At 44.9% G+C, this 26,785-nt stretch overlaps 1 protein-coding gene across 5 annotated transcripts in view; it reads right to left on the bottom strand.

The window, feature by feature from the left end:
- Nlrc5 (NLR family CARD domain containing 5) overlaps positions 1 to 26,785 on the bottom strand; it is an 84,243-nt gene that overhangs the window by 46,641 nt on the left and 10,817 nt on the right. For 3 of the 5 annotated variants that reach the window (XM_027939032.2, XM_027939035.2, XM_027939036.2), the window contains exons 2-7: positions 7,865 to 7,939; positions 7,625 to 7,722; positions 6,794 to 6,910; positions 3,800 to 4,107; positions 2,561 to 2,608; positions 1,112 to 1,180 (exon numbers count right to left, since the gene is read on the bottom strand). In XM_027939032.2, the coding sequence (XP_027794833.2) occupies positions 1,112 to 1,180; positions 2,561 to 2,608; positions 3,800 to 4,107; positions 6,794 to 6,810 (442 nt within the window). In that variant the 5' untranslated portion in view covers positions 6,811 to 6,910; positions 7,625 to 7,722; positions 7,865 to 7,939. The remainder of the gene's footprint in view (positions 1 to 1,111; positions 1,181 to 2,560; positions 2,609 to 3,799; positions 4,108 to 6,793; positions 6,911 to 7,624; positions 7,723 to 7,864; positions 7,940 to 26,785) is intronic. The other 2 variants (XM_071604671.1, XM_027939033.2) reach the window with 2 other exon arrangements.

Below are 26,785 nucleotides of genomic sequence, written 5' to 3'. Positions count from 1 at the left end.
CTCAGTGGGGCAGAAAGGGGGGGTGAGGGCGGGCACAGTGGCTCATGCCTGTACTCCCAGCCGATCGGGAGGCGGAGGCAGGAGGATCGCCAGTTCAAAGCCAGCCTCGGCAACTTAGCGAGGCCCTGTCTCAAGATTAAAAGGGTCGGGGGGTGAGGAGGTAAGGTACTATGGGGGTTTCTTATACCACCAGAATTCCCAGGAGTCCATAGCTATCAGCACAGGCTGTGGCTGCCACCGACACAGGGAGAGAGAATGGGGACACACAGTGGTGGCTCCATTGGTTTGGGGTAACGTAAGTGTGGGGGGATTTTTTGCACATCTTATTGCAGCTGCCTCTTTTTCAGGTGGTCTCTGCGTGCCCCGGGCCCCTGCCCAGCTTCATAGTTCTATGATGCCCAGGAGTGGACACCACAGCCTGTGGGCCCAGGCACAGGTCAGTAGGACTGTGGGGGCGGGGTCTCTACAATCCAGGTGTTGACCTTACAATTTCTGAGTCACTTGGAGGTCTCAGGTGGCCAGGGAAGGACTGGGGCCACTATTGGAGGAGACCGGGGCCTGAGGTAGTGGCCTGCTCTGTGCAGACGTGAATGCTCTGGCCCTGCCTGTGGCTGGTGGTGTGGGGGGCATGTTTCCAGGTACTGATCAGGAACAAGGACCATTCTGGTCTGGCCAACCCTCACCATCTTCCCATGTGTCCCCAGGGCCTTTGCCCCAGGCATCCTCCCCACTCCCATCCCTGCTCACCCCCAACTGGCCACTGCAGGCCCTGGGCCTGAGGTCATGCTGTTACTTGTTTTGTGGTCAGGCTCCCACCACCCTGGGGACACCGGGTCTCCCCGGAAGAGCCTGGCTGACAAGGCCGTGGGCCCTTGGCTTCCAGATCCTTCAGCCGAGCCATCTCTGGAGAAGCCGGCTTCCCACCTGTTGAGGGAGGCCCCTCCCTGCCATCCTGCGCCCTCTCTGCCCCCCATGACCTTCCCTCCTAGAAGCTTGGAAGCAAAAAGAGTCCCTGTCCCTGGGCCCTTGCCAGCCAGGGACAGGGTGCAGGATCTGTGCCCAGACCCCGGCAGCCCGGTTCTCACGCTGGGTCGTCCCCACCTGTACCCACCTAGCTGCTGTTTCCTGCAGTGCTTCCGGCGGGGTGAGGAGCCACAGCCCTGGTGAGGGCGCTTGAGACCTGGAGAGAGCAAAGGGAGCGGTGGAGGGGCGACTGGGACCCAAGCAGCCACCTGGGTGCTTTGAGAGGAGGCAGGGGGCGAAGGCCGTGCCCACGCCAGCGCAGTTTGGGGAGGCGGGGGTTCCAGGCCCCGGGGGCAGGAGTGGAGGCTCCAGGCATCCAGGACACAGACAGCAGCCCTGCGGCTCTCTGCTCTGAGCCCTGAGCACTGCACGGCTGTCCCTCCACCAGGGAAGGGCCAGCTCCAGGAGGCCTGGTTGGGAGTGAGGCTGTCCACAGGCCGGGCCAGGCCACGACCTGCCTCCTGCCTTAGGCCCATTCCTCATCACCGTGGTCCTCGCTCCCCTGAATGGGGCCAAGATTTCTCATCCTGTGTGGATGTCCAGGGTCCCTTGAATGCCTTTCTTAGGAGAGTGTGGGAAAGGAAACCAGGAAACAAGAGGAGAGAAATGAGAGAGGAAAGGAAGGAGGCCAAGGAGAGGGTTTAAAGGACAGTGGATTCTCCACAGTAGGCACCAACAACTATTCAGAGTGGCTCCTGGTGCAGGGTCCGGGCCCCTGTCCCTGGCGGGAGTCAGCTTCTTCGTTGCTGAATTGTGGAGGGACACAGGGGTCCTCCGAAGGGGCTGGAACTGCTTGAGAGTGTTTCAATGTTTTAACAAGTCCCACATCCACCGGGGAGTCACTGGCTGAATCTACTCACCAGACCTGGTCACAGCCATGTGACAATCATGCTAGCTCAGTGATAAGGGCCCAAATGCACCAGGAACTCTAACACACAGTTCAGAACTGCTGGGAAGCTGGGATTGCAAGGCTGGTGTTTTCTGTTAGCACTGACCCCGGGATGTGGCCACTGTGCCCAGCTGAAATAAACCCAGTGAAGCCACAGAAAGGAAGGACTGAGACCAGAGTGTGGCCCGAGGACAGCGAGGGGTGCTGATCCCTTCCAGCTCTATCAGAAAGCAAGGCAGAGGGTCCTTTGTTGGGAACAGGCATGAGTGTCATGCCTGAAGGGTCTGGGAGGTGAGTGTGGTCACACTTCCTCGTGAAGCCTGTCTCTGGGGTGCCGGCAGGTGGGTCTCTGGGACTGGGGGCAGGGGAATGAGAATGGACCTTCTCCAGATAAAGCAAGACAGGGGATCTGGAGGGGCTGAGGGCCAGCACCAGCAGACTCCCTTGGCGACTACAGGTTGGGCTTCTGGGGACAGGTCTGGGAAGTCACAGATCTGGAGGAGGTGGGCTGGGAGCTGCCATGGGGACATGACCCAAGTGCAGAGGGAAATGGCAGTCACCAGCCACCACCAGCTCCTCCAGGTTACATGAGGGCTTAGTAGTGATCCCCTCCCCCCTCCTCTCCCCTCCCCTCCCCCTCCCCCTCACCATGTTGGAGCTGAGGTCCAAGTCGGGTCTTCTCACCATCTCCCAGCTCTGCAAGACAGAACAGAGCAGAACATGCTGTGGGGGAGCTGAGGGCCCAGCTCTGGCCTGGTGTCTGCTCAGGGCCGTGCCACAGGGTAGGCGCTCGGCCCGGAAGAAATAAAGAAATAAAGTTGACACTCAATGATCTGTCGGAGGGAAGCTGGTGGCCGCCCTGAGGGCTGTGTGGGTGGAAATGTGTGTCTCTGCATGAGTGTACATGTCTGTGTTTATGCGTGTCTGCCACTTGTGTGCATGGGTATATGTGTATTTGTATTTACACACATGCATGTGTGTGTGTGTGTCCCTTGGATTTCCCACGCCATCCTGTGGTCAAGCTGTTTTGTTCATTTGTTTGTATTTTTTTTCTTAAATATTTTTAGTTGTAGATGGACCCAGTATCTTTATTTATCTTTTTTCGTGTGGTGCTGAGGATCGAACCCAGTGCCTCGCACATGCTAGACGAGCCCTCTACCACTGAGCCCCAGCCCAGCCCCATTGTTTATATTTTTGCAGTACTTGGATTGAACCCAGGGCCTTGCCCAAGCTAGGCAAGTGTTCTACCACTGAGCTACATCCCTGGTCCTTTTCATTTGGAGACAAGGTCTCACTGAGTTGCTGAGGCTGGCCTTGAGCTTGCCATCCTCTTGCCTCAGCCTCCCGAGTTGCTGGGATTACAGGCGAGAGCCATCACCTAGCTATGATGGAGCTCTTGACGGGGTTCTTCCTTTTTATCCAAGGCCATCCATCACTGGCTTGTGTTCCCCTTACTGTTGTGCAAACAGAAGGTGTCCAAGCAATGCCCATCGAACTGGACAGAGTTAAACCTGCCTGCCCGTGGGTAGAGCTCAGGGGCTTCTCCCTGGGACTGCTTCTGACCATGTTGCAGAAGGAAGTCCCAGGGCATTGTGGGAGGTTTGGAATTTCCGGCTCCAAGGAGTCACTTGGTCTTTTCTCTCCATGCCTGACTCGGGAGGCGCAAGGTGGCAGGAGGGGCTCCAGGCTCCAGCTGATTCTGTGGCCTTTGGGGATTTGCTCTGGGGAGTGACTGGAAATTCGGAACTTTGCTCCTGGCTCTGCACATCATCCTCTGTGTATGGCCTGCATGGGCCCCGGGCCTCCCCGGGCCTCCCCGTGCCTCCAGTGGTTTCCCAGGACATGGGGCTGGGCTGGCTGCTTTGCACCCCTCGTGTCCACCCTTACCGTCTTCCTGGCCCCAAGTGCTCAGCAGTGGCACCTCCAGGTCCAGAGGCACCTCCAGCTCCATGCACACGCAGTGGATGAAGGACTGCCAGGTGGCCGGCCCCTGGGCGTGCAGCATTCGCAGCTGCAGGACGACCCTCTGCTCAGGGTTGGGGGGCTCGTCCCTGGAGTCCAGCTCCACGTTAGGGAGGAAGAACTTCATCTTGGTGCTCAGCCACTCTGGTTGTGTGCTCAGCAGCCTCATGAGCCAGCTCCACAGGTTCCTGGTGCCCAGCTGGAGGCCAATGGGGTCCCATGAGGAGCTGGCCCTGTAGGGACATGGAAGGCGGGTGAGCCGGCGGATGCAGGTGAGCTGACGTGACGGGCAGGTGAACTGAGGGGAAGTGGGATGGGAGAAGCCAAAGGGACAGGAAGAACCAGCCCCACCTCTGAGCAGCAGGACGTGGGCAGGTAAGTGGCCTCTCCTTGGAGCCCTGAGCTTCTGCTTAGGGTTCAGCTCTAGATATTCCTCTGCTTCTTCTGTAGCCCCTCCCCCTTTCCCTCCACCCTGGCTCTCTGGATCGGCCTAGTCCTTCCCCTGAGGATGGTCCCCCGAGGGCCATCCTTGTTGCCATGGACCATTGTGCTACTCTCAGTCTGAGCTAACATCATGGAGCACACACACACGGCTATCTCCCCAAACTTGATCCTCCTTTCTTCTTTGGTACTAGAATTCCTGCATCTTCCCTGGTGATCTAGAATGGACTTGATCCCACAGACTCCCTTGGAGTTAAATGTAGCCATGTAAGTTTTGGCCAATGGGATGTAAATGGAAGTGCTGTCTCTCTCCTTTTGCTTCTTGCTGTTGGTTGGAATGTCGTTGTGATGGCTAGACCTTGGGCAGCCATGGTGGATCATGAAGCAGAAGCCAGTGCTAAAGAAGGTCTAGGGTAAAGTTGCCCAACTTCCCTCAGCACTGACTTTGGACTTCCATCACCTGATAGGAAAATACACTTCGACTCTGTTTAAACCGCTATTGTTTGGAGCTTTCTGCTAATCACAGCAAACTCTAATGTTAGCTAAGACAAGACATTTCCCCTCTTTCTATGGTAATTCTTCCCTTCTAAACTGGAACTCTCAAACAACTTGCTGGAAGGAGTACCAATATAGGCCAAGGGAGCATATTTACAAGCAAAAGCCTAAATACTGTGCAGTTCCTTTGAGCCAGCAATTCTAAAACCTTAGAAAACAATCATGGGTATATATAAAAATTTTTAATTATAAAAATGTTCACTGCACAATTATTAATAATAGTTAAATATTGGAAGCAACCTAAAATCCAACAGCTGGGGATTGGTTGACTAAATGGCAGACCTCTTACACTAGAATATGCTGTAACATTTCCAAGTGTACTTTGTGGTACTATTTCCTTAATAAGGGCACACATTTGGAAAGCACATAGTGTGTTAGGCTTGGCTCTAGGGCTTTCTATACCTCATCGAATCCTCCCAACTCCAGAGATTATACTTCTAACTCTGAAAAGAGAGGCCCACTCAGGAGCCAGCCTCACTGACTCCTGCTGTGTGTCCTGATGTTTAGACCCCAGCTGTTCCCTGAGCACCCAGCAGAGGCCCACGGCATGTGCCCCCTTCCCTTTCTGTCATTCCTCCTCAACTAGCCTGATAGCAATAGGTCTTTGATCAGACATAGAGCTTTGAAATTCATGAAATATGCTCATTTCCACAATCCTCAGGCAGGGGTCACTGACCACACTGAGCACATGGGAAGACTCAGGAAGGATGAAAGATGTGCCCAAGATCACAGTCAAGTACACGGCAGAGCCAGGATCACAACGAAGATTTCTTGCCTCCAAGACCGGTACATTTCCAAGGTCTCAGTGCCCTAGATGGCACCAGACAAGAGCCAGCCCCCAGATCACGTGGTCTTGAAACAAGGATGTGGCCACAGCCTAGGGCATAACTTCTCTCCTGGGCTATGGTAGCCAAGTCCATGCTGTCCATAAAGAAATCACCCAGCACACCATGCCAGGTGGAGGTAAGGGTGCCTGGATGGCCAGATTTCTGGGGATGCTCCTCATCTTCCCATTTCTCCTCCAGCCAGTCTAACACAGCTTTCATTTCCACCACTGGTGTCCCGTCCCTAGGGATAAGACATCCAGCTGTCTCTGGGTTATTTCATTATCGTGAATTTTATAGGAAATAATCTTGGAGGCTGAGGACTGCAGTACAAAGATCCTTGGCCAGAGTCAGGGGACAAGGGGGCCTGGCTCAGCTCTGTCATTGATTCTCCATGGTAGGCACTAGGGCTGTTTACAGCTGCCCTCAACCTCTTTCTGGGCCCTTGATAGGATGATACTACCTCACTCCCTTGAACTTGGGCATGGCCACAAAACTTGCTTTGGCCAATGACATGTGCAAAAAAAAAAAAAATTAACCTATGTTACATCTGTGCAGACATTGGAAGAGTAAGTGTGGATTCCCCATGTTCTCTCTTTTCCTCTGCTACAGGGATCAGCAGTATTTCAGATCATGCAGACATGATCTCCTTTAACCTGGGTCTGGGAGAGAGGATGATGTGGAATGGAGATCCCAATCCATTAACAGTGGACTGGAAGAGAAGACGAAGAAGGAGGAGGAGGAGGAGGAGGAGGAGGAAGAGGAGGAGGAGGAGGAGGAGAGTTAGTAACTTTTGTTGATGTGGGATTTTTGAGGGTGTTTGTTATTGCAGCACAACCCAGCTCATACACTCATAATGTGACCTTGTGTAAGTTTCTTTTCTCTGTGTGCCTTAGTCACAGCATCTGTAAAGTGGGTAGATTAGGTGCTTGTGGCTCCTCCCGGTTTGCTGTGTCTGATGATTTTCACTGTCATGCTGACTGGTGGCCAGGAGCAGGTTTGTGGTGATGAGTCTGGGTAGGTAGTGGTTTAGAGCAGGAGTGAAGGAGCAGATGGGAGGGAGAAGGGCAGGAGGGAAAGAGGAGAACAAAACACCTACCTGGTTTCTTGGTTCATGATAGATGTTCTAGGGTCCCCATGGAGAGGGTCTCATGGGTGTCTAGGCCCTGTCTTGTCACTGGAGCTGGGTTTACAGGTGTTTCCATGGTGCACGTTCCTAAGGAGAGAGGGAGACAGGTTGCTCTTTCCATTTTTCCAAATTCCAAAAAGAGCCCCTGTGACGAGGACCCCAGCCCGAGCCCTGGCCCTGCCTGTTGCAGGTACCTGAGGACATTCAACCCGTGGAGGTCCCTCAACTTCTCGGGCAGATTGAGTTCTTCCACAACCACAGCTCTGTCCCTGGTGTTCACACCACAACCCTGACCCTCCCGGGTGTCACTTCCTGTCACACCTAGAATAGAGGATGTTCCTCTTCCTCCTCCAGCTCGAGTCTGTGGACTCACAGTGCGCCCAGCAAACTCAGCAGGTTTATCTTGACTCACTCACTCACAGGAATAGAGAACAGCCCCCATTTCATGTGTTAACTTTTTTCCTCACATAAAACCCCCCAGGCAGCTGGGTGCCGTGTGCAGGCCTGTAATCCCAGCAGCTTGGGAGGCTGAGGCAGGAGGATTGCAAGTTCAAAGCCAGCCTCACTTGCACTCCATTTGTGTACAATGAATCGAAATGCGTTCTGCTGTCATGTATAACTAATTAGAACAACAACAACAACCAAAAGCCGACCTCGGCAACTCCGCCAGGCTAAGCAACTTAGAGAGAAAGGGCTGGGGATAAAGCACCATTGGGTTCTATCCCTAGTAACAAAAACAAAACAACAACCCCCCCCCCCCCCGCCCCCAAGAAGGTTGGAATTTGCAATCTTCTTTCTTACCATCCACCTGTGAAATGTGAGGAAAATAACTAGAACGTTCCAGGACTTTGGAGAAATCCACATTAATAGGGCGTATTCTAACATGACAGGGTTAAGTACTGCAATCAGAAATAAGAAAAGAGGTCTCATTGAAGAGGTCCTGGGGGATTCATGATATTTTTTAATGTAACTTTGTTAAATTCAATAACTCAAAAAGGAACCCAAGGGGCTGGGATTGTGGCTCAGCGGTAGAGCACTCACCTAGCATGGGCGGGACCCAGGGTCGATCCTCATCACCACATAAAAATAAAGGCATCGTGTTGTGTCCATCTACACCTAATAAATAAATAAATAAATATTAAAAAAAAAAAAGGAACCCAAGAGCATGAGCAAGTGGAGATCTGACCTTGCTATGGACTGGGGTCCGCTCCATGGTGAGGCCCAAATCCACTGGGATGGCATCTGGAGACGGGGCCTCTGGGAGGTGAGTTGTCATGAGGGCGGACCCCCAATGTGGGATCAGTGCCCTCGCAGGAAGAGACAGGAAAGCTCGCCCTGCGTGGGTCTCTGTCTGTCTGTCTGTCTCTCTGCCAAGCGTGGACACAATGAGAAAGCGGAGCTGGCCAACCAGGAAGAGGGCCCTCAGCCACACCAGATGTGCTGGCACCCCAGCCGGGGGCTTCCCGGCCACTGGAGCTGGGGGATGTCCATTTCTGCCCTGTAAGCCCCCAGTCCAGGGTATACCGTTACAGCAGCCTGAACTAAGAAATCTCTTTGTGACTGCAGAAAGTAAATGAAAAAAAAATCTGAATTATCACGTGGAGGGAAGGCAATGTCACTTGAATTCCAGCAGGATGGAGAACTTGATAACATCCCATTGACTGTCCTCTAGAGAAGAAAGACAGACAAGACATGTTTGTATGCCTTAAATGTTTCATTATAAAATGTTTTAAGTTAGGACTGGACATACAAAGGCAAACTGGGGGGCTGGGGTTGCAGTCAGTGGTAGAGTGCTCACCTGGCACTCCTGATCCTCATAAACATAAATATAAACATAAACATAAACAAACAAACAAACAAATAAATAAATAAAATGAAGCTATTGTGTCCATCTACAACTAAAAAAAATATTTTTTAAAAAAGGCAAACTGGGTGTGTAGCCCAATAGTAGTTTAGCATACACAAGGACCTGGGTTCAACCCCCAGTGTGTAAACACACACACACACACACACACACAGAGAGACATACCCTGAAGGACAGTCAGGACTGGGGGTGTTTCCAGACATCATGAAGCCTATTATAAAGTCCCCGTTATTAAAACTTTAAGGTACTTGGGTTAAAAATTGACAAAGGAATGGAATAGAGTCTGAGTGAGCCTCACATTCACCTCAAATACGAATCAATGACCTTGAGAGAAAAAGTGGGGAAAATATATGACATTTAAAAGTTCACCGTAAGATGAGTGTTTAAAAAGTCATTTCTAATTCAAAAGTGAAAATATTTTTTTTTCCAAAATGAGAAATGTGACCACGTAGCTATGTGTGCGAAGACCACATATGGTCTCTGCAATAGACCACAGCGTGCACCCGCCCCCCCCACACACACAGAGGACAGCTAGAAGAAATATGACGGACAAATGCAGGTAAGGATCTGGGGAACAGGAACCTTACATTTTGCTGGTGGAAATGGAAGTGATACAGCCTCCTGGGAAAGCAGTTAGGCAGTTCCTTAAGACACCAAACCTAATGTCACCAGCAACCCAGTACTCCTAGGTCTACACCCAAGAGACAGGAAAATATCACCACCGTGAAAACTTGCTCTTGAATGTTCATATCAGTATTACGAACAATAGTCAAACAGTGAAATCAGTTTGACTACTCACCAGCTCATGAGTGGGCACACAAAACACAGCATGCCTATAGGACAGCATGTTGTTCAGCAATATAAAGGAGCAAAGGTCATGCCGGGTGGAAAGAGCCAGAGAGGAAAGATCTCCTAGGATTCTACTTATGTGAAGTGTCCAGAAAAGGCAAAGGTACAGAGACAGTGGGTGGATTCGTGGTTTCCAGGGTCTGGGGTAGGAGTTGGAATTATTCTGAGTTAGTTGAAGAATCTTACAGCACTGAAGGAAAAAGTGTCCCCAAATGGCACCAGGGTGATGGCTGCAGGGCTCAGGAAGTTAACTAGAAATCTTTGACCTGTACACATAAAAGGATGGATAAGCTCTGCCTCAATAAAGTTGCCAAAAGTAATGCAGTATAAATTAATATGCTAAAGTAAAATATTTGTATCATTTACTAAAAATATTTTCTGTGTAGGAAAATAGCAATGAACAAAAGAAAAGCCACAAACGGTCACAGTCCTTGATGGTGAGCTGACTGAGAAGCAAACCCTTTTTTCCCCTACTGGGGGGGTGAGTATTGGGGGTTTTAACCCTTCAGAGGGTGCAGCAACTGTCCTGGGGCCCACAACAGATCACCCCAGCTTCACTCAAGGCTTAACCTCCAACTAGCTGCACGCACCCCTGGGCCTGGGGGCCAGGGGTTAGTACCCCCCAGCCAATGGCTGACGAGAGCCGACTCCAGCACGTCTCAGGCAGGGCAACTCCACGGGGTGTGGGCCTCCTGCATGGATTCCCCGACTTCCCCAACAGCTGCCCAGAGTATTCACTCGCTGGTCAACCTAACTTTTTGAGCTACCTCTCCTCTCCTGTCTGGAGAAGGTTTTTCTTGGATCATCTCTCAAATAAACTAGTTGTGCTGGTTTCAGGGTTTGTTTGTGGAAGAAATTCAAAGGGAGATCAAGGAAACTTGGAAAGGTGTATAAAATTACAAATGCACACGTCCTTATGGACATTGACATTCATAGGACTGTAACTGTAAGATATTCTTGTATATGTGGCAAAAAATAAATAAAATGACAATAGTGACTTTAATGTATTGAGAGGCAGTAGGACTCATGGGTTTTCCCTGTAAAGTGCTTAGAACATACTAGACACACAGTAAAGGTCTCTGAGTGACAACACTTCAAATGCTCACTGTGCAGAGCCCTGGATGCTTTCATAAGCCATCTCACTTATTCTTTGCAATAGACTTTCGAGGCAAGGACTTACAATAGGTCCATTTAACAGGGGAGGAAAGTGAGGCTAAGTACCTTGCTCAGAGTCACTGGGATTCGAATCTAGGTAGACAGAATCCCTTTATACAAAGACAAGGATATTGACCACTCTCTTGTGATAGCCCCAGAAGATCGGAAAAAAAGGCAAAAATTCATCAATAGGAAATAAATTATGATACACCATTATAAAAAAGCCACTTAAAAGAAAAATAGCTAAGTAATGTAATGTTATGGTAAGAACTCCAAAGTATTCTATTAAATAAATTCAAATGTATTTAATCTGCATATTTTAAATGTGTGCATTCATTTGCATACACAGAGAGCAATTCTGGATGGCCACATGGGGCTGTAACTGGGGAGGAGACCTGGAGCATGCAGGGAGGAGGGTAGAGAACCCTTTATCACGCTGTCCTCTTTTAGATCATCTGAATTTTTTAAAATGCACATTTTAAATTTTATTTTTTATTCTAATTTGTTATATATGACAGCAGAATGCATTACAATTCATATTATGCATACAGAGCACAAATTTTCATATCTCTGGTTGTATACAAAGTATATTCACACTATTCCTGTCTTCATACATGTACTTAGGGAATGATGTCCATCTCATTCCACCATCTTTCCTACCCCCAGCCCCCTCCCTTCCCTTCCCATTCATTATTTTATACTAGACAAAGGTGCCAAAAATGTGCATTGGAAGAAAGATAGCGTTTTCAACAAATCGTGCTGGGAAAACTGGAAATCCATATGCAACGAAATGAAATTAAACCCTTATCGTCAATCACAAAACTCAACTTGAACTGAGTCAAGGACCTAGGAATTAAACCAGAGACCCCGAGTCTAATAGAAGAAAAAGTAGGCCCAAATTTTCATCTTGTCAGATTAGGCCCTGACCTCCTTAATAAGACTCCTATAGAGCAAGAATTTAAATATGCACATTTTGATTTCCAAAACCACATAAACACTGACTTTAAAACCTAGAATAGCCAGGTGCCGTGACGCGTGCCTTCATCCCAGTGTCTCAGGAGGCTGAGGCAGGAGGATCACAGTTCAAGGCCAGCTTCAGCAACTTAGTGAGAACCTGTCTCAAAATAAAATACAAAAAGGGCTGGGAATGTGGCTCAGCAGTTAAGCACCCCTGGGTCCAATCCCTGGTATCAAAAAAACAAAAATAAAATCTAGAATAGCCATTTCCTCAAAACTATAGGGAAGAGAAAGTGAGCAGGAGAAATGATCAGTGATGGCTGGTGTGAATGAAAGTCCCTACATCACATGAGACACTGAAACCGAAAAAGGAAGACCAGAGACAGGGCTCGAGTCCAGCACTCAGTGTGACTGGATGCTCAATTAAAAAGTAATTAATTCCTCTCCAGGACGTGGATATTCTACTTGCTCTTTAACGTGTGTGTGTGTGTGTGTGTGTGTGTGTGTGTGTGTGTATTATATGGATACTAGTACGTTTCCACTGGGAAAGTCGTTGCAAAGTTGAACAGACAACGTAACACATATTTGCTAAGTGCCCTGAGCTAAATTGCTTTGGGGATGATCTAATTCTCACAGCTCCATTTGATGCCTCATGTGGATTTCAAAATTCCCAAGTCCAAAACTGAGCTCCTGATCTGCCCTCCCAATCAGCTCCCCAGGCCACCTTCCCACCACCTGCACAGGTAGCATCACGCTCCCTTGAGTTCGGGTTAAGGATGCCTTCATTTTCTAAGAATATTCCAGAGTCTTGCTTTCCCCAGGCTACTCACTCTCACCTGGCTTCCTGTCTGCTTTCCGTTCTGCCTGTCCTCAACAACTTTACCCAGAGCAAAACCAAATCCCTGCCCAACATGACCTTTTTGTTGTTGTTGTTGTTTTGAGACTGGGTCTCACTATATTCCCAGGCTGGCCTCCAACTCCTGGGATCAAGCAATCCTCCTGTCTCAGCCTCCACCATAACTGGAACTGCAGGTGAACTTTCAAAAATCAAACTTAATAACTTAATTTTTTCCTTATTATGTTGATTCATTTATTATTTTTTACTAACTCTTGGCGGTTTATGTTTTTGAAAAAGTTGCTTATTTCTTGAGATGTTAAAAAATAGGATAGCTCACAGTTGCATATGATATCTTTCCCATTTTTATTGGTGCGTTATAATTGTACATAATGGTGGGACTTGTTGTTGCATATTCCTACGTGCTCATATTGTAACAATGTACCTTGGCTAATATCCTTTCCGAGTATTGTTCCCTTTCCTCCCTTCCCTGGGTGCTTTTTCCCTACTCTAATGATCTTCCTTTGATTTTCATAAGATACCCTCACCCCACCTTTCTTTTCCTTTTTCCTCTCTAGCTTCCATATATGAGAGAAAAAATATGACCCTTGACTTCCGAGTTTGTCTCATTTCACTTAACATAATGTTCTCAAGTTCCATCCATTTTCCTGCAAATGCCATGATTTCATTTTTCTTTATGGCTGAATAAAAAATCCATTGTATGTGTGTATGTATATATGTGTGTGTGTGTATATATATATATATATATATATATATATATATATATATATATATATATATATATCACATTTTCTTTATGCATTCATTTATTGATGGACACCTAGGCTGGTTCTATAATTTGGCTACAGTGAATTGTGCTGCTATAAACATGGATATGCATGTATCACTATAGTATGATAACTTTTTAACTCTTTAGGATAAAAACCAAGGGGTGATATAACTGGGTCATATGATGGTTCCATGCCTAGTCTTTTTTGGGGTGGGGGAGGAATGGGTACCGGGGATTGAACTCAGGGGCACTCAACCATTGAGCTACATCCCCAGCCCTATCTTGTATTTTACTTAGAGACAGGGTCTCACTGAGTTGCTTAGCACCTCACTTTTGCTGAGGCTGGCTTTGAACTTGCAATCCTCCTACCTCAGCCTCTTGAGCCACTGGGATTACAGGCGGGGGCCAGTGCACCTAATCCATGCCTAGTCTTTTGAGGAGCCTCCATACTAATTTCCATAGTGGCTGTACTAATTTAGAAGCCCACCAACAGTGTAATAGTGTTCCTTTTTCTCCACATCCTCTCCAACATTTGTTATTGTTTGTGTTCCTCATGACTGCCATTCTGACTAGAGGTGAACTCTCAGTGGCATTGGGATTCTATTAGTTTATCCCTCATGATGCTGAACATTTTTTTTCATGTATTTGTTGGCCATTGGTATTTCTTTTTTTGAAAGTCTGTTTAGTTCATTTGTCCATTTATTAGTCAGGTTATTTGCTTTTTTGAGTTTTTTATATATTCTAGGTATTAATCATCAGTCAGAAGAGTCGCTAGCAAAAATTTTCTCCCATTCTGTAGGTTCTCTCTCCACATTCTAAATTGTTTTCTTTGCTGAACAGAAGCTTTTTAATTTGATGCCATCCCATTTATTAATTCTTGGCATTATTTCCTGAGCTTTAGGGGCTCCTATTGAGAAAGTTGTTGCCTGTACCTATGTGTACAGTGTTGACTGTACATCTTCTTCTATGTTGCAGAGTTTTTGGTCTCATTTCTAGGTATTTGATTCACTTGTGCAGGGTGACAGATAAGGGACTAGTCTCATTCTTCTACTATATGGACAACTAGTGTTTTCAGGACTTTCTCCAATCTATGTTTTGGGCACCTTTGTCAAGGATCAGATGACTACATTTGACTGTGCTTATCCCCATTCTGTATTGTCTTTGTATCTGTTTTTACACCAGTACCATGCATTTTTTGTTACTATAGTTCTGTAGTATGATTTGAAGTCAGGTATTGTTATGCTTCCGACATTGCTTTTTTTGGCTTAGAATTGCTTTGGCTATTCTGGATCTTTTATTCTTCCAAATGAATTTTAGGCTCCCTTTCCCCCCTAATTCTGTGAAGAATGCCATTAGTACTTTGATGGAGATTATATTGAATCTATATATTGCTTTTTATAGTATGGCCATTTTAACAATATTCATTCTGCCTATCCATGAACATGGGAGGTCTTTCCATCTTCTTGTGTCTTGAATTCTTTCTTCAATGTTCTATAGTTTTCATTGTAGAGGTCTTTCACCTCCTTCGTTAGATTTCTTCCTAGGTTTTTGTTTGTTTGTTTTTGTTTTTTTAGGCTATTGTGAATGGAATTGTTTTCCTGGTTTCTTTCCCAGGAGATTCATTATTGGTATGAAGGAAAGCTATTGATTTTTTATATGTTGATTTTTGTAGCTTTCTACTTTGCTAAATTTGCTTATTAGCTGTTAGAGTCTATAAACAAGTCAAAATAACACCTGGCATTTTGCCAGGGGAATGTTAGAGTTCGTAAATAAGTCTGGATGGTGCCTGGCAAAATGCCAGAGGGAGTGGTTTGAGAAGTAACAAAAGCGAGCCATTAAGTGTGGAGATTCCTGATTGGTTGACTGCTGTATCTAGTTTATGCTAATTAGATAAGCTGTGTGGAATGTATAAATACTGCTCCTGTCCTGCAATAAACGGCTCCTACTCCTGCTGTATCAACGTACACAAGTTCTTCGTCACCCCCCTGATTATTCTGCTGCAGCCGGACTGCGGCAGATGGTGGCCCGTTACGGGGAGCCCCGGGACACTCGGGGGTAAGTGACGAAAAAAAGCTGCCCGTCCATAGATAGGACGGGAGCAAATCTGCTCGTCCCTAGGCAGATAGGGCGAGAGGAAAAATGGCCATTTTGAGAAAATGGAGAAGATTGATACAGTATGTTTGTGTCTTGTTTTGTCTCAGTGTATTGTATTGTCTTTGTGATGAGAATATGGAAGGGGTGAGAATAAATTGATAATGGAAAGAGGCACCCCAGTGGAACCAAGAATAGTTAGGGCATGTGTTGATGGAAGCCCAGGAACTCTAGTCAGAAAGAAAAAGAAAGTTCAGAAGAAGAAAGATTATCAGGAAAAAAGTTACAGGGAAAGGCTATTACTGAATACTTTTCTTTACCGGAGGGTGCATCAATCGGCGCGGTAGCGGCTGCCACGTGCACGAGCTGGTCATGGCGCAGCAAGGGCTTTCCAAGCGGCGGCAATCGGCTCTTCCCTGCCCCCCGCCCGGGGAGCGGGATGCCACTGCGAGACCCCAAATCCAAACCTGTGCCCAGAAGCAGTTTGAGACCAGGACTCTCCCCAGGGCCATCTGGGGCTGCCCAGGATGCTACAGCCAGCAAAAGACACTACTGGCGTCCCTGATGTTTGGTCATTTCCAAGGCCAGTAACTACAATGGTTCTCCCACACCTGGAAGCTAATGAGTAATGAGCACTATTAAGGCTTATTTCAAATGTAAAAAACCTTGAGGTAATGTACTACATTGTTCAGAAGGTTGTTTTCTTAGTAGAATGCTACAGGATTTTCTTTAGCCATCCGGAGTTCCTGCCTTTGTCCCAGTGCTGGTAAAGACCAAGGTGGAAGAATTTCCAGTGTTGCTGAGAACCAGAGGAGACTTCGGATTAAGCTAGTTGCCTGCAGAACTTACCTGGACTGTGATTTAAGCTAGCTGCCTGCAGAACTTACCTGGACTGTGATTTACCTGGACTGTGAGTTAATCTATTGAGACACTGTTTTACCTGGACTGAGACAACAAAGTGTAATCTAGAACAAATTGTAACTCAGTATCTTTGCTAAAGGTGTCATTGCTGGTATAATTTTTCCAAGGGTTTCTTGCATGGAGCCATCAATTGGCTTGGTATTGTGGCATTTTGTATCCTCCCTTTCTGTTTGTAGCAGGTTATTTATGGTGTTTCTATAAAAACCACTACGGTCGTTATTTAAATTAAACAAAAGGGGGAAATGTTAGAGTCTATGAACAAGTCAAAATAACACCTGGCATTTTGCCAGGGGAATGTTAGAGTTCCTAAACAAGTCTGGATGGTGCCTGGCAAAATGCCAGAGGGAGTGGTTTGAGAAGTAACAAAAGTGAGCCATTAAGTGTGGAGATTCCTGATTGGTTGACTGCTGTATCTAGTTTATGCTAATTAGATAAGCTGTGTGGAATGTATAAATACTGCTCCTGTCCTGCAATAAACGGCTCCTACTCCTGCTGTATCAACGTACACAAGTTCTTCGTCACCCCTGGTTATTTTGCTGCAGCCAGCCGGGCTGCGGCAATTAGCTCTAAGCAGTCTTTTAGTGAAACTTTTTGGATCTTTTAAGTGTAGGATCATATCATCTGCAAGCAGTGATAATTCAGCTCCTTCCTTCCCTATTTTTATCCTTTTTATTTCCTTCTCTTGTCAATTGCTCTGTTGCTGAGGGCCATTGCTAAGTAAGAATGACGCATGGCATGACCCAGGTCATTTGCAGTGTCATTGCATGTAAGGTGACCTTGCTCAAGGACCAGGGCGGATCCGGGTTTAGGGCGTTCCAATTTAGGACAATCTGGGTTTAGGGCGGTTCCAGGTTTAAGGTGTACCCTGCTGGGAATAGGGCGTATCCTGCTGCCTCAGGCGCGCCTGCTCATTGAGTTCCCGTTGAGTTCTCGTGGGATTCAGAGAGTATTTGGGATTTTGCCCAGAACGTGATTGGGGCCCGGAACATGAATTCCCCCAGAACGTGTTTGTAGAGTGCCGGTGTGAGTTCGGGTATAAAGAATTGCTGTTTGAATCTACAAGGCTGTGAGTGGCTCGTGATTTTGTGCCCAGCCAGACTGCGGCACTCTGTCTAGAATTTCTAGTACTATGTTAAATAGGAGTGGTGAAACTGAACATCCTTGTCTTGTTCCAGAATTTAAAGGAAATGTTTTCAGTGTTTTCCCCGTTCACTATGATGTTGGCTTTGGGTTTGTCATATACAGCCTTTATGATATTGAGATAGGTTTCATCTATCCCTAGTTTCTTAAATGTTTTTGCTATGAAAATATACTCAATTTGGTCAGCCTTTCTCTGCACCTATTGGGATGAGAATTAAGTGGTTTTGTCCTTAATTCTATTTATGTGATGAATGACATTTATTGATTTGCCTATGTTAAACCATCCTCACATCCCCAGGACAAAACCAACTTGGTCGTGATGTAAAACCTTCTTAATATGTTGTTGAATACGATTCACTTGTTTTCCATTAAGGATTTTTGCATCTAAGTGCATCAGAGATATTGGTCTGTAGTTTGCTTTCCTTCTGTATTCTTGTCTGGTTTCGGTCTGAGTTTGACACTGGCTTCATAGAATGAATTTGGGAGTGTTCCATCTCTTTCTACTTCATGGAGTGATTTGAGGAGCATAGACATTACCTCTTCTTTAAAGGTCTGAGAGAATTCAGCTGAGAATTCATCTGGTTCTAGGCTTTTCTTTGTTGAAAGGCTTTTTATTACTGCTTCTATTGTGTTGCTAGTTATTGATCTTTTTAGGTTTTCTGGGTCCTCTTGATTTAATTTTGGCAGGTTGTATGTCTAGAAATATATCCGTTACTTCTAGGTTTTATTGGAGTAGAAGTTTTCAAAATAGTCCCTCATGATCTTCTGTATTTCATGGTGATTTATACTTTTTCAGCTCTAATTTTATTAATTTTGGTCTTCTCTCTTTTTTCTTTTGGTTAGTTTGAATAAAATCTGATCAATCTTATTTATCTTTTCAAGATCAATTCTTCATTTCATTAATCCTTTGTACTATTTTTTTTAATTCTCAATTTCATTGATTTTGGCTATGATCTTAATTATTTCCTTCCTTCTCTCAGTTTTTTTACTTAGTTTGTTCTCCTTTTTCAAGGATCTTGAGAAGTATCATTAGGTCATTTATTTGAGGGCTTTCTGATTTTTTCATGTAGGCACCCATTGCTATAAATGTGCCTTTCAGAATTGCTTTTATAGTGTTCCAAAGGTTCTGGTTTGTTGGGTCACTATTCTCATTTGATTCTAAGAATTTTAAAATTTCTCCCTAATTTCTTCTATCACCCATTCACCATTCAGAAGTGCATTGTTTAATCTTCCTGTGTTTATATAGTTTCTGAAGGCTTTTGTTGTTGTTGTTTTCATTCCATTATGATCTGATAATAGGCAAGAAATTATATCAGGTTTTTTTGTATTTGCTAAGAGTTGCTTTGTGGTCTACAATTGGTCTATTTTGGAGGAGGTTCCATGAGCTACTAAAAAAGTGTAGTCAATTGCTGTTGGGTGAAATATTCTGTAGATGTCCATTAAATTCATTTTATGCATATATATTTTTTCAAGTCTAAAAGAGTCTTTACTGAGTTTATGTCTGGATGACCTATCTCCTGGTGACAGTAATATTGCACTGGGTTCTATGTGAGGTCTTAATTTGACTTGTCCCTCTCTCTGTCTCTTTCTTCTCTCTCTTGTTGATAATTGAACCCAAGGATGCTTTACCACTGAGCCACATCCCTAGCCCATTTTATTTTTTTATTCTGAGACACAGTCTCAGTAAATTTCTTAGTGTCTCACTAATTTGCTAAGGTTGGCCTTGAACTTGTGATCCTCCTGCCTCAACCTCCTGAGTTGCTGGAATTGCAGGGGTGTGCTATCGTGTTCGGCTAGTGTCTCTTTTATGTAATTATGTGCACCGAAGTTTGGGGCATAAATATTTACTATCATAAGATCTTCTTGTTGAATTGTTCCCTTTATCAGTGTAAGTGACCATCTTTGTCACTTCTGATTAATTTTGGCTTGAAGTCTACTCTGTCCACCATGAGAGTAGCTAATCCTTCTTGTTTCTAGGCTCCATTTGCCTGTTATATCAATTTTAGTACTTTCACTTTCAGCCTGTGATTATCTTTGCCTGTAAGTCTCTTGCAAACAAGATGTAATTAGGTCTTGTTTTTAAATTCATCCTGTCAATGTTTATCTTTTAATTGGAGAGTTGAGACCATTTATATTCAATGTTACTATAATCAGAAGCTTATTGATTCCTGCCATTTTGATTTATTTCTAATGTTTAATTTGGTCCTGTTTCTAATTTGCTTAGCTACTCTTCAAATGAGATTTGTTCATTTGTGAACTCTGGGTTTTTTTTTTTTTTTTCTTCTTCTTCTGTGTGGGGTATTTCTTTAAATAAGTTCTGTGATGCCAGCTTTGTAGTCATGAATTCTTTTAGTTTCTGCTTAACATGAAAGGTTCTTATTTCCTTGATTCCGAAGGATAGCTTTGCTGGATATAGCAATCTTGGTTAATGGTTATTTTCTTTCAGGACTTGGAACACATCATTCCAAGCCCTCCTGACTTTTAGAGTTTATGCTGAAAAATCAGAAGCAATTCTGATGGGTTTGCCCCTAAATGAGGCATTGATGATTTTTTCTCTGAAGCCTTTAAAAATTCTGTGTGGGATTCTGAATGCCTCCTATCTGGAAGTCCATCTCAGTCTCAAGGTTTGGAAATTTTTATGTTATTATTTTCCTGAAGCAGGTATCCATTTAATGAGCTGGCATCTCACAATCCTCTTCAATTCCAGTGATTCTTAAATTTGGTCTCTTAATGTTGCCCAAGAATTCTTGTATATTTGGATCATGGTTACTTATTTTCTTTTCTTTAATGGTGTCTGAATGTTCAAGGCTGGTCACTTTGTCTTCCAGCCTTTTTCCTCCAGGAAGAATCCAGAGATACTTTCACTTTCAGCCTGTGGTTGTCTTTGCCTGTAAGTCTCTTGCAAACAAGATGTAGTTGAATCTTGTTTTTTTTTTTTTTAATTCATTCTGAAGCCAGAGATTCTTTCTTGAGCATGGTTCACTCTATTAGAGAGACTTTCAAGTAAACATTTTATTTGATTTATTGTGTCTTTCATTTTCAAGATTTTTGTTTGGCTCTTTTTCAATATCTCTCTATCCTTATTGGATTTCTCATTCATATCCTGTACTGACTTCCTTAATTCATTCAGTTGTTTTTCTGTGTTCTCTTGGAATTCATTGATCATTTTTACAAGCAGTCTTTTAAATTCTTTATCTGATATTTCACCCACTTCAGTATCTTTGGAGTCAGTTGCTGGTAAATTATGAACTTTAGGAGATGTCATGTTACCTTTTCCCCCATATTTCTTGTATTTCTCTGTTGAGTTTCATGCATCTGTTGGGGTGGATTTCTCTCCCTCCTTCTCTTGCAATGTGTCCTAGAGTGATCTAGATTGAGCTCACTCATAGGTGTGGTGTCCACAGACACTGTATCAATTCTCTTTTTTCTATACCAGTGGATGTCCATGAATGGGACCTGAGGGCCTACCCTTCACCATTCCTACTTGGGGTCTGGTCTTTAGTTTGGGTTTTTGACACTTCTATTCTTTATATTAAAGTATAGCTGAAGGGGTTTTGTTAATATTTTATTAGTTGTTGGTGGACCTTTATTTATTTTTATGAGGTGCTGAGAATCAAACCCAGTGCCTCATACATGCTAGGCAAGTGCTCTACCACTGAGCCACAACCCCAGCCTGAGCTGAAGTTTGAGTGTCATTAATTTGTGTGTGGAAGAAGCTGCACTGTCTTTTGGCTGAGTTTAGTTCAGTAGCAGAGTCTTTACCCTATGAACATGTAGTTTCCCTGTGGGTTCCCAGCACCTCACAGGATAGGGGAAACAAACAATAGCAACAACCAATACAAACAATATACAGCATTAAAGTAAGTATCCAGTGCCTGTTATGATGTCTGTGACACTAATACCGCAGAAACAGGAATGGTGGGGTCAGCAATTGCCAAGAGCAAAAACAATAAACAACCATAAATTAAATCTGACATTAAAGTAAACAGTGGGTGTCAAATATGTCATCCACATGCACTAATAATTGCACCATGATGAATGGTTGGGCAGGAGTTAGATAATGCAAACAGTTCTAAAAGATGGTAAAAATACAGTTCATTTAGAGAAAAGAAATTGTGATAGGAAGGTAGAAGAGAGACTAGGATGTTCAAAATATGAACAGAGAGAATATGGAAGAGATGGTTATAAAGAAGGAGGAGAAAAAATGAAAAAGTAAAGGAAGACAGAGAGAAAACTGAGAGAATGTGACTGTTAGCAGCAGAAGAAGGAAAGCGGGGGTGGGGTGGGGGAGGAGATCAAATAAGCAAAAACCAAACCAAACCAAAATAAATGAACCGAAAACCCTAACCCTCAAAAGGAAAAACAATTGGTTTTAAAAATGCTAAAAATGAGAAAAAAGAAACAAAAATGTATACATTTATATGTTCACAAACCAATGAGCACAGTAAGAACACACACACACACACACACACACACACACACACACACACGATGCAGAAAATGAAAGAATCGTCTCCAATGAGGTGATCAAAATAGTCAATGAGGATGGATGGTGACTGCCGGTGCCCAACTGTCCTTTCCATTTCTTCTTCAGACATGGGGTGGGGGGTGGTGTGTAGGGAGGGCTGGGGGTTGATAACCCCTTCCTCTTTTGGTGTTGGAGTGGCCTGAAACAGAAGCTGGTTGAAGTGGCTCTCAGCTTCCCTTCTCAGCAGCGTAAGGTGGGACGGAATGGGAAGTTCTGTTGATCAGAATGTTGTCGGCATAAACGAGATCGATGTACTCCCAGGGCCCAGGGGGGCTGCTACAGAGTTCCCTGAGTGCCATTGGGGGGGGGGCTTAGGTCTTAGGGGCTTTGTTGGGTGGCAGCTCCTCTGGAGAGATCAGATCAACACTCCCCGGGGGCCTGACAGATACCTATCTCTTCTGACACTCAGGAGCTTCCCAGAAAATTCTGCTCCCAGGAGAGAGGAGTCAGTCTTCCACGCACTCTGCTGTTTGTGAACACGGCCTTCCTAGGCTTAGCCCCTGGGTCGGCCTGTCCACTTTCCTGGCTCTCCTCCGCGGGTCATTTGAGCCACTGGACCCAAAGGGAGAGTGAGTTGGACTCCCCTGTGACCTGAACCTCCCTGGGTGCAGTCTTCTCTGAGCCTGTTTCACTCATGTTCTGCTAGGTACAGGGTAGGTGCTTGCTGGGACAGTGTCACAGTGTTGGCTGCAGCATGGCTGCCTCTGGGTGTCCCCCGCCTCAGCTCCCATTTTGCCAGTTGAGAAATACAGAGCACTTTCCAAATACCGGTTCTCTGGACAGCTAATACGGGTCTCAGAGACCAGGAACAGGTCCTTGTTCCTCAGTGGTGACGATTAAACACCCGAGAAATGCCGAGGCAAGCGTAGAAAGCAAGTGTGATTGAGGAAGAGGACAGAAACAGACTTCTCCAAAGAGAAGGGGCCCCAGAGCTGGGTGTCCAAGGAGGGGACCCCAGAACCCCTCTTCTTAATTATTGCCTTGTCTTTCTTCTCTGCATGCTGTGACCAGGGGCAGGGATGCAGAGGTTAATTGTTAGTGCCCAGGGGCATGACCACAGAGGTTAACAACCCACTTCCTCTCTGACCACCAGTGTAACCAGTCCTCATCCTCTCTCCATCCGCATCACTCATTACCCACACTGAGGACCTGACCTTCTCCCCCTGCCTCAGCTTGCTGCAGATTGTGACATATCCTGTCCACTCAGGTCAGGCCGGGCTGCAGGCAGATTGCTTTTTGGCAAAGAAGGCATGTAGGGGTCAGCCCAGGGGGCTCATTTTATAGAATCATTCCCTCAACCTCATGTCCCACCACTCTCACCTCCCTGTCCCCTTACAGAGCCAGTGGGTCAGCTCGGCTCAGGCTGCTTTCTGATGGACAGGGTTTTCCACATGAGATCTGTCTGGTTTCTCCCTGTTTCCTGCTCCCTCCCCTCTGTATGGACCAGCCTGTTGCTATTGTCAACCCAGCTTGGCACTGAGTATTCTTTCTTGTTCTTTGTTCAAGGCACCCACATTTCCGAGTCTCTGAGACACTCTGATGTCCAATACTGAACTGTAGTGAAGCCCCTCTCTCACCCATTTCTCTGAGAAGGGGTACTCTGGCTGCCTGGATCCTGAGTCAGCAACTGGAAGGCAGCCCTCCTCTGATCCACCATCTTGAATCTCCCCTAGAGTATTTTCTTATAATTTTCAACCTCCTCGTGTCCTCACATTTTTTTAAAATAATTTTTTTTTAGTTGTAGGTGGACACTATATCTTTATTTATTTATTTTTAAGTGGTGCTGAGGATCAAACCCAGTGCTTCAGACATGTGAGGCAGGCACTCTACCCCTGAGCTACAGCCCCAGCCCCATATTCTCACATTTAATGCAGTTTATTTTCCTTTGTCTTTTTATTAGATTTGTCAACAGTTGCTTTCTCTTATATTTAGAGAACAAATTTTGAAAATGTATGATGCTTTTAATTGTACACGTTCATGGTATAGTGTGATGATTCAATATGTGTATATAATGTGTGATGCCTAAATCAGGATGGTTAACATTTCCATCTCCTTAAACCTTTGTTTCTCTTGACTAATTCTGCTAGAATTTTCCTTTTTCTATTTTTGTAACTTTGCCTGTTATTTATTTAGTTGTTTAAGTTTATGAACTTTATTGCTTAGGTCATTTTTAGTCTTCTTCTTCTTTTAAAAAGTAATAAAATACTTTGGCCTAATTTCCGTAAATTTATATCAAGCATTTATATTATTAGGTAGATCATTTATATTATTAAGTAGATCATAATTATAAGTTGAAACTGAGTCTTTTTGAGAATTTTTATGTATTTATTTATTTATTTAATTTTATTAGTTACACATGACAGTAATTAGTCACACATGACAGTAAAAAACTGAGTCATTTAATGGAGGGTTGTTTTTAATTTAATGGAGGTTGTTTATTTCTAAGATTTTTCTTTTTTTCCTTGCCATACGATAACATTTTTTAAATTTTGTGAACATTTTAAAAGTGTTTTTAAAAATAAAGATGGACTTTTATCTCACATTTATATCAAAATAAAGCCTACATGGGGTCAGAATTTACAAAGTAAAAAGCTAAACTCTGAAAGTAATCAAAAACCATGTTCAATTTATAACTATTCACGAAGCTATACATTTATATTTTTTCTATTGTTATATATATTTTATAACTAAAAATTAAAGGTACTTAAGTTCTCAACAAAACATAGGAAAAAGTATTTTAAAATAATTTCAACCGGGCGCAGTGGCGCTGACTCAGGAGGCAGAGGCAGGAGGGTTGTGAGTTCAAAGCCAGCCTCAGCAAGAGTGAGGGGCTAAGCAACTCAGTGAGACCCTGTCTCTAAATAAAATACAAAATAGGGCTGGGGATGGGGCTCAGCAGTCGAGGTCCCCTGAGTTCAATCCCCAGTACCCTTCCTCTCCCCAAATTTCAGGGGTAAAGGTGTAGCACAGTGATCAGGCACTTGCATAATGTGTAAGGCCTTGAGTTTGATCTTAGCACAGCAAAATAAATAGATAAATACATACATAAAATGAAATAATAAAAAAACAACTCAAGAAGATTTTTGCCAAGCACTGGGCAAAACTCAGAAATCATAAAAGAAAAATTGGATGAAATCAATCAGACACAAATTAAAATTTTTGTAGTACCAAAAAAACTCACAAATAAAATTAAATGACAAGTGACAAACTGAAAAATATCTGCTAGTTATGTCACAAAGACACATTTTTTTAATATATTAAGAGTTATTACAAATCAATAATAAAAAGACCAATGACCTGATAGTAAAGAGGATAAAGTTTACAGAAAGAAAATACCAATGGCTCTTAAATGTATAAAAAGATGTTCCATCTTATACACCATGAAGGAAATACATATTAGAACTAAAAAGATATGCCATTTCCTAGCTGTTAGATTTGCAAGTTTGTAAATTAGTAGATACCTTGATGCATTGCTAATGGACCTGTTAATCAGTATCTCATCTCCCAAAATTGCGAGTGCCATATAACCACAACTAACAATTCCACATCCAGGCATTTAACCTTCAGATATCCAGAATGTACAAAATGACATATGCCCAGAGGTATATGGCCTTGCTCATAATAGCAAAAAAATGGGAGAAAAAGTTAAATATCCACCAAAGAGGACATGTTATACTTAAATTATTACATACCATACCAAGGAATCCTATGTAAGCATTGAGGCAGAGCATATGGGATGATATAAACAGTGTCCAAGACAAACTGAACATAGAAAAAAGAACAAAGATCAGAACCAGGTGTAGGATATGCTGCACTTGTGTGAAGAAGAAATAAATGTACGTGTTTATGACTTTATACTTTGCATGAAAAACCTAAAAGAGGAAGTGTTCCCTTGGAGGAGAATCCTTAGAATGTGATCCTGTATGCCCGTGCTGTTGAATCAAAATGAGCACTTTCTCTCCGGCTCAGCTCTGGTCGGGTCTTATTTGTGCCTAAACCTCCTATCAGCACCCCACCGTCTCCTCCAGAATAAAGTCATGCCATGTTTCTGTGACTTCCACAAACTGGGACACATCGGGGCACCAGGAAAGGGTCAGGGTGAAGGAACAAATGTCCCCTCATCCCTGTTCCTTGGCTCTCTTGGCCCCCTTGGGTACCTACTGGCCTGCCTGAGAGATGCTGCTCACGCCTCAAGCCCTTCTCTTTCCCCATCCCAGCCTTGAACTTTTGCTGCCTCCTCAGGAGGGTCCTCCTGCAACCCACCTCCGCAGGCCAAGTTCAGTTCCCATCCCGGGTCTCATTCCTTAGCCTCCCCCTTTCTCCTCTGTTGGAGGTCTTGCCTCTCTGCATGGCCTTGCCTCTGGGTCTGGTCCCCGCCAACAGCAAATGCCTTGGCACCAGGGCCCTGGGCTCACGTCTGCTAATCACCAGCTGCATGACTTTGAAAGGCTCCTTGGCCTCTTGATTCCTCAGTGTCCTCCTCTGTAAAACGGGGATATTCTGGGCCACAGAAGCAGAGTCCAAGTTGGGGGTTCTTACAGAAGCCCTCCCTGAGGGGGTCAGGGAAGCGGGCTGAGCGCTGGAGAAGCTCATCAAGCGTGGTCTAGGAGAAGCCTTGCTCCCACCTGACCTTGGGGAGATCTGGAATGTGGATGAGCTCATAGGTGGGTCCCCAAGTGGCCGGGGTTCTGGGCTGTCACACCACACCATCAGGTTAGCTTGGGGACATGCCCTGTGGGTGGGGAGGAGCCTCAACGACCCAGACACCTGAGGCCATCAGCCAAGGGCGACCCTTTGGTCACCAGTGTTAGCAGCTGGGGGAGGGGGTGGGT

Source organism: Marmota flaviventris, chromosome 18 (genome assembly GCF_047511675.1).
Source record: "Marmota flaviventris isolate mMarFla1 chromosome 18, mMarFla1.hap1, whole genome shotgun sequence".
NCBI lineage: Eukaryota > Metazoa > Chordata > Mammalia > Rodentia > Sciuridae > Marmota > Marmota flaviventris.
Note: the sequence above shows the minus strand (reverse complement) of the source record. Positions and strands in the feature narration are given on the sequence as shown.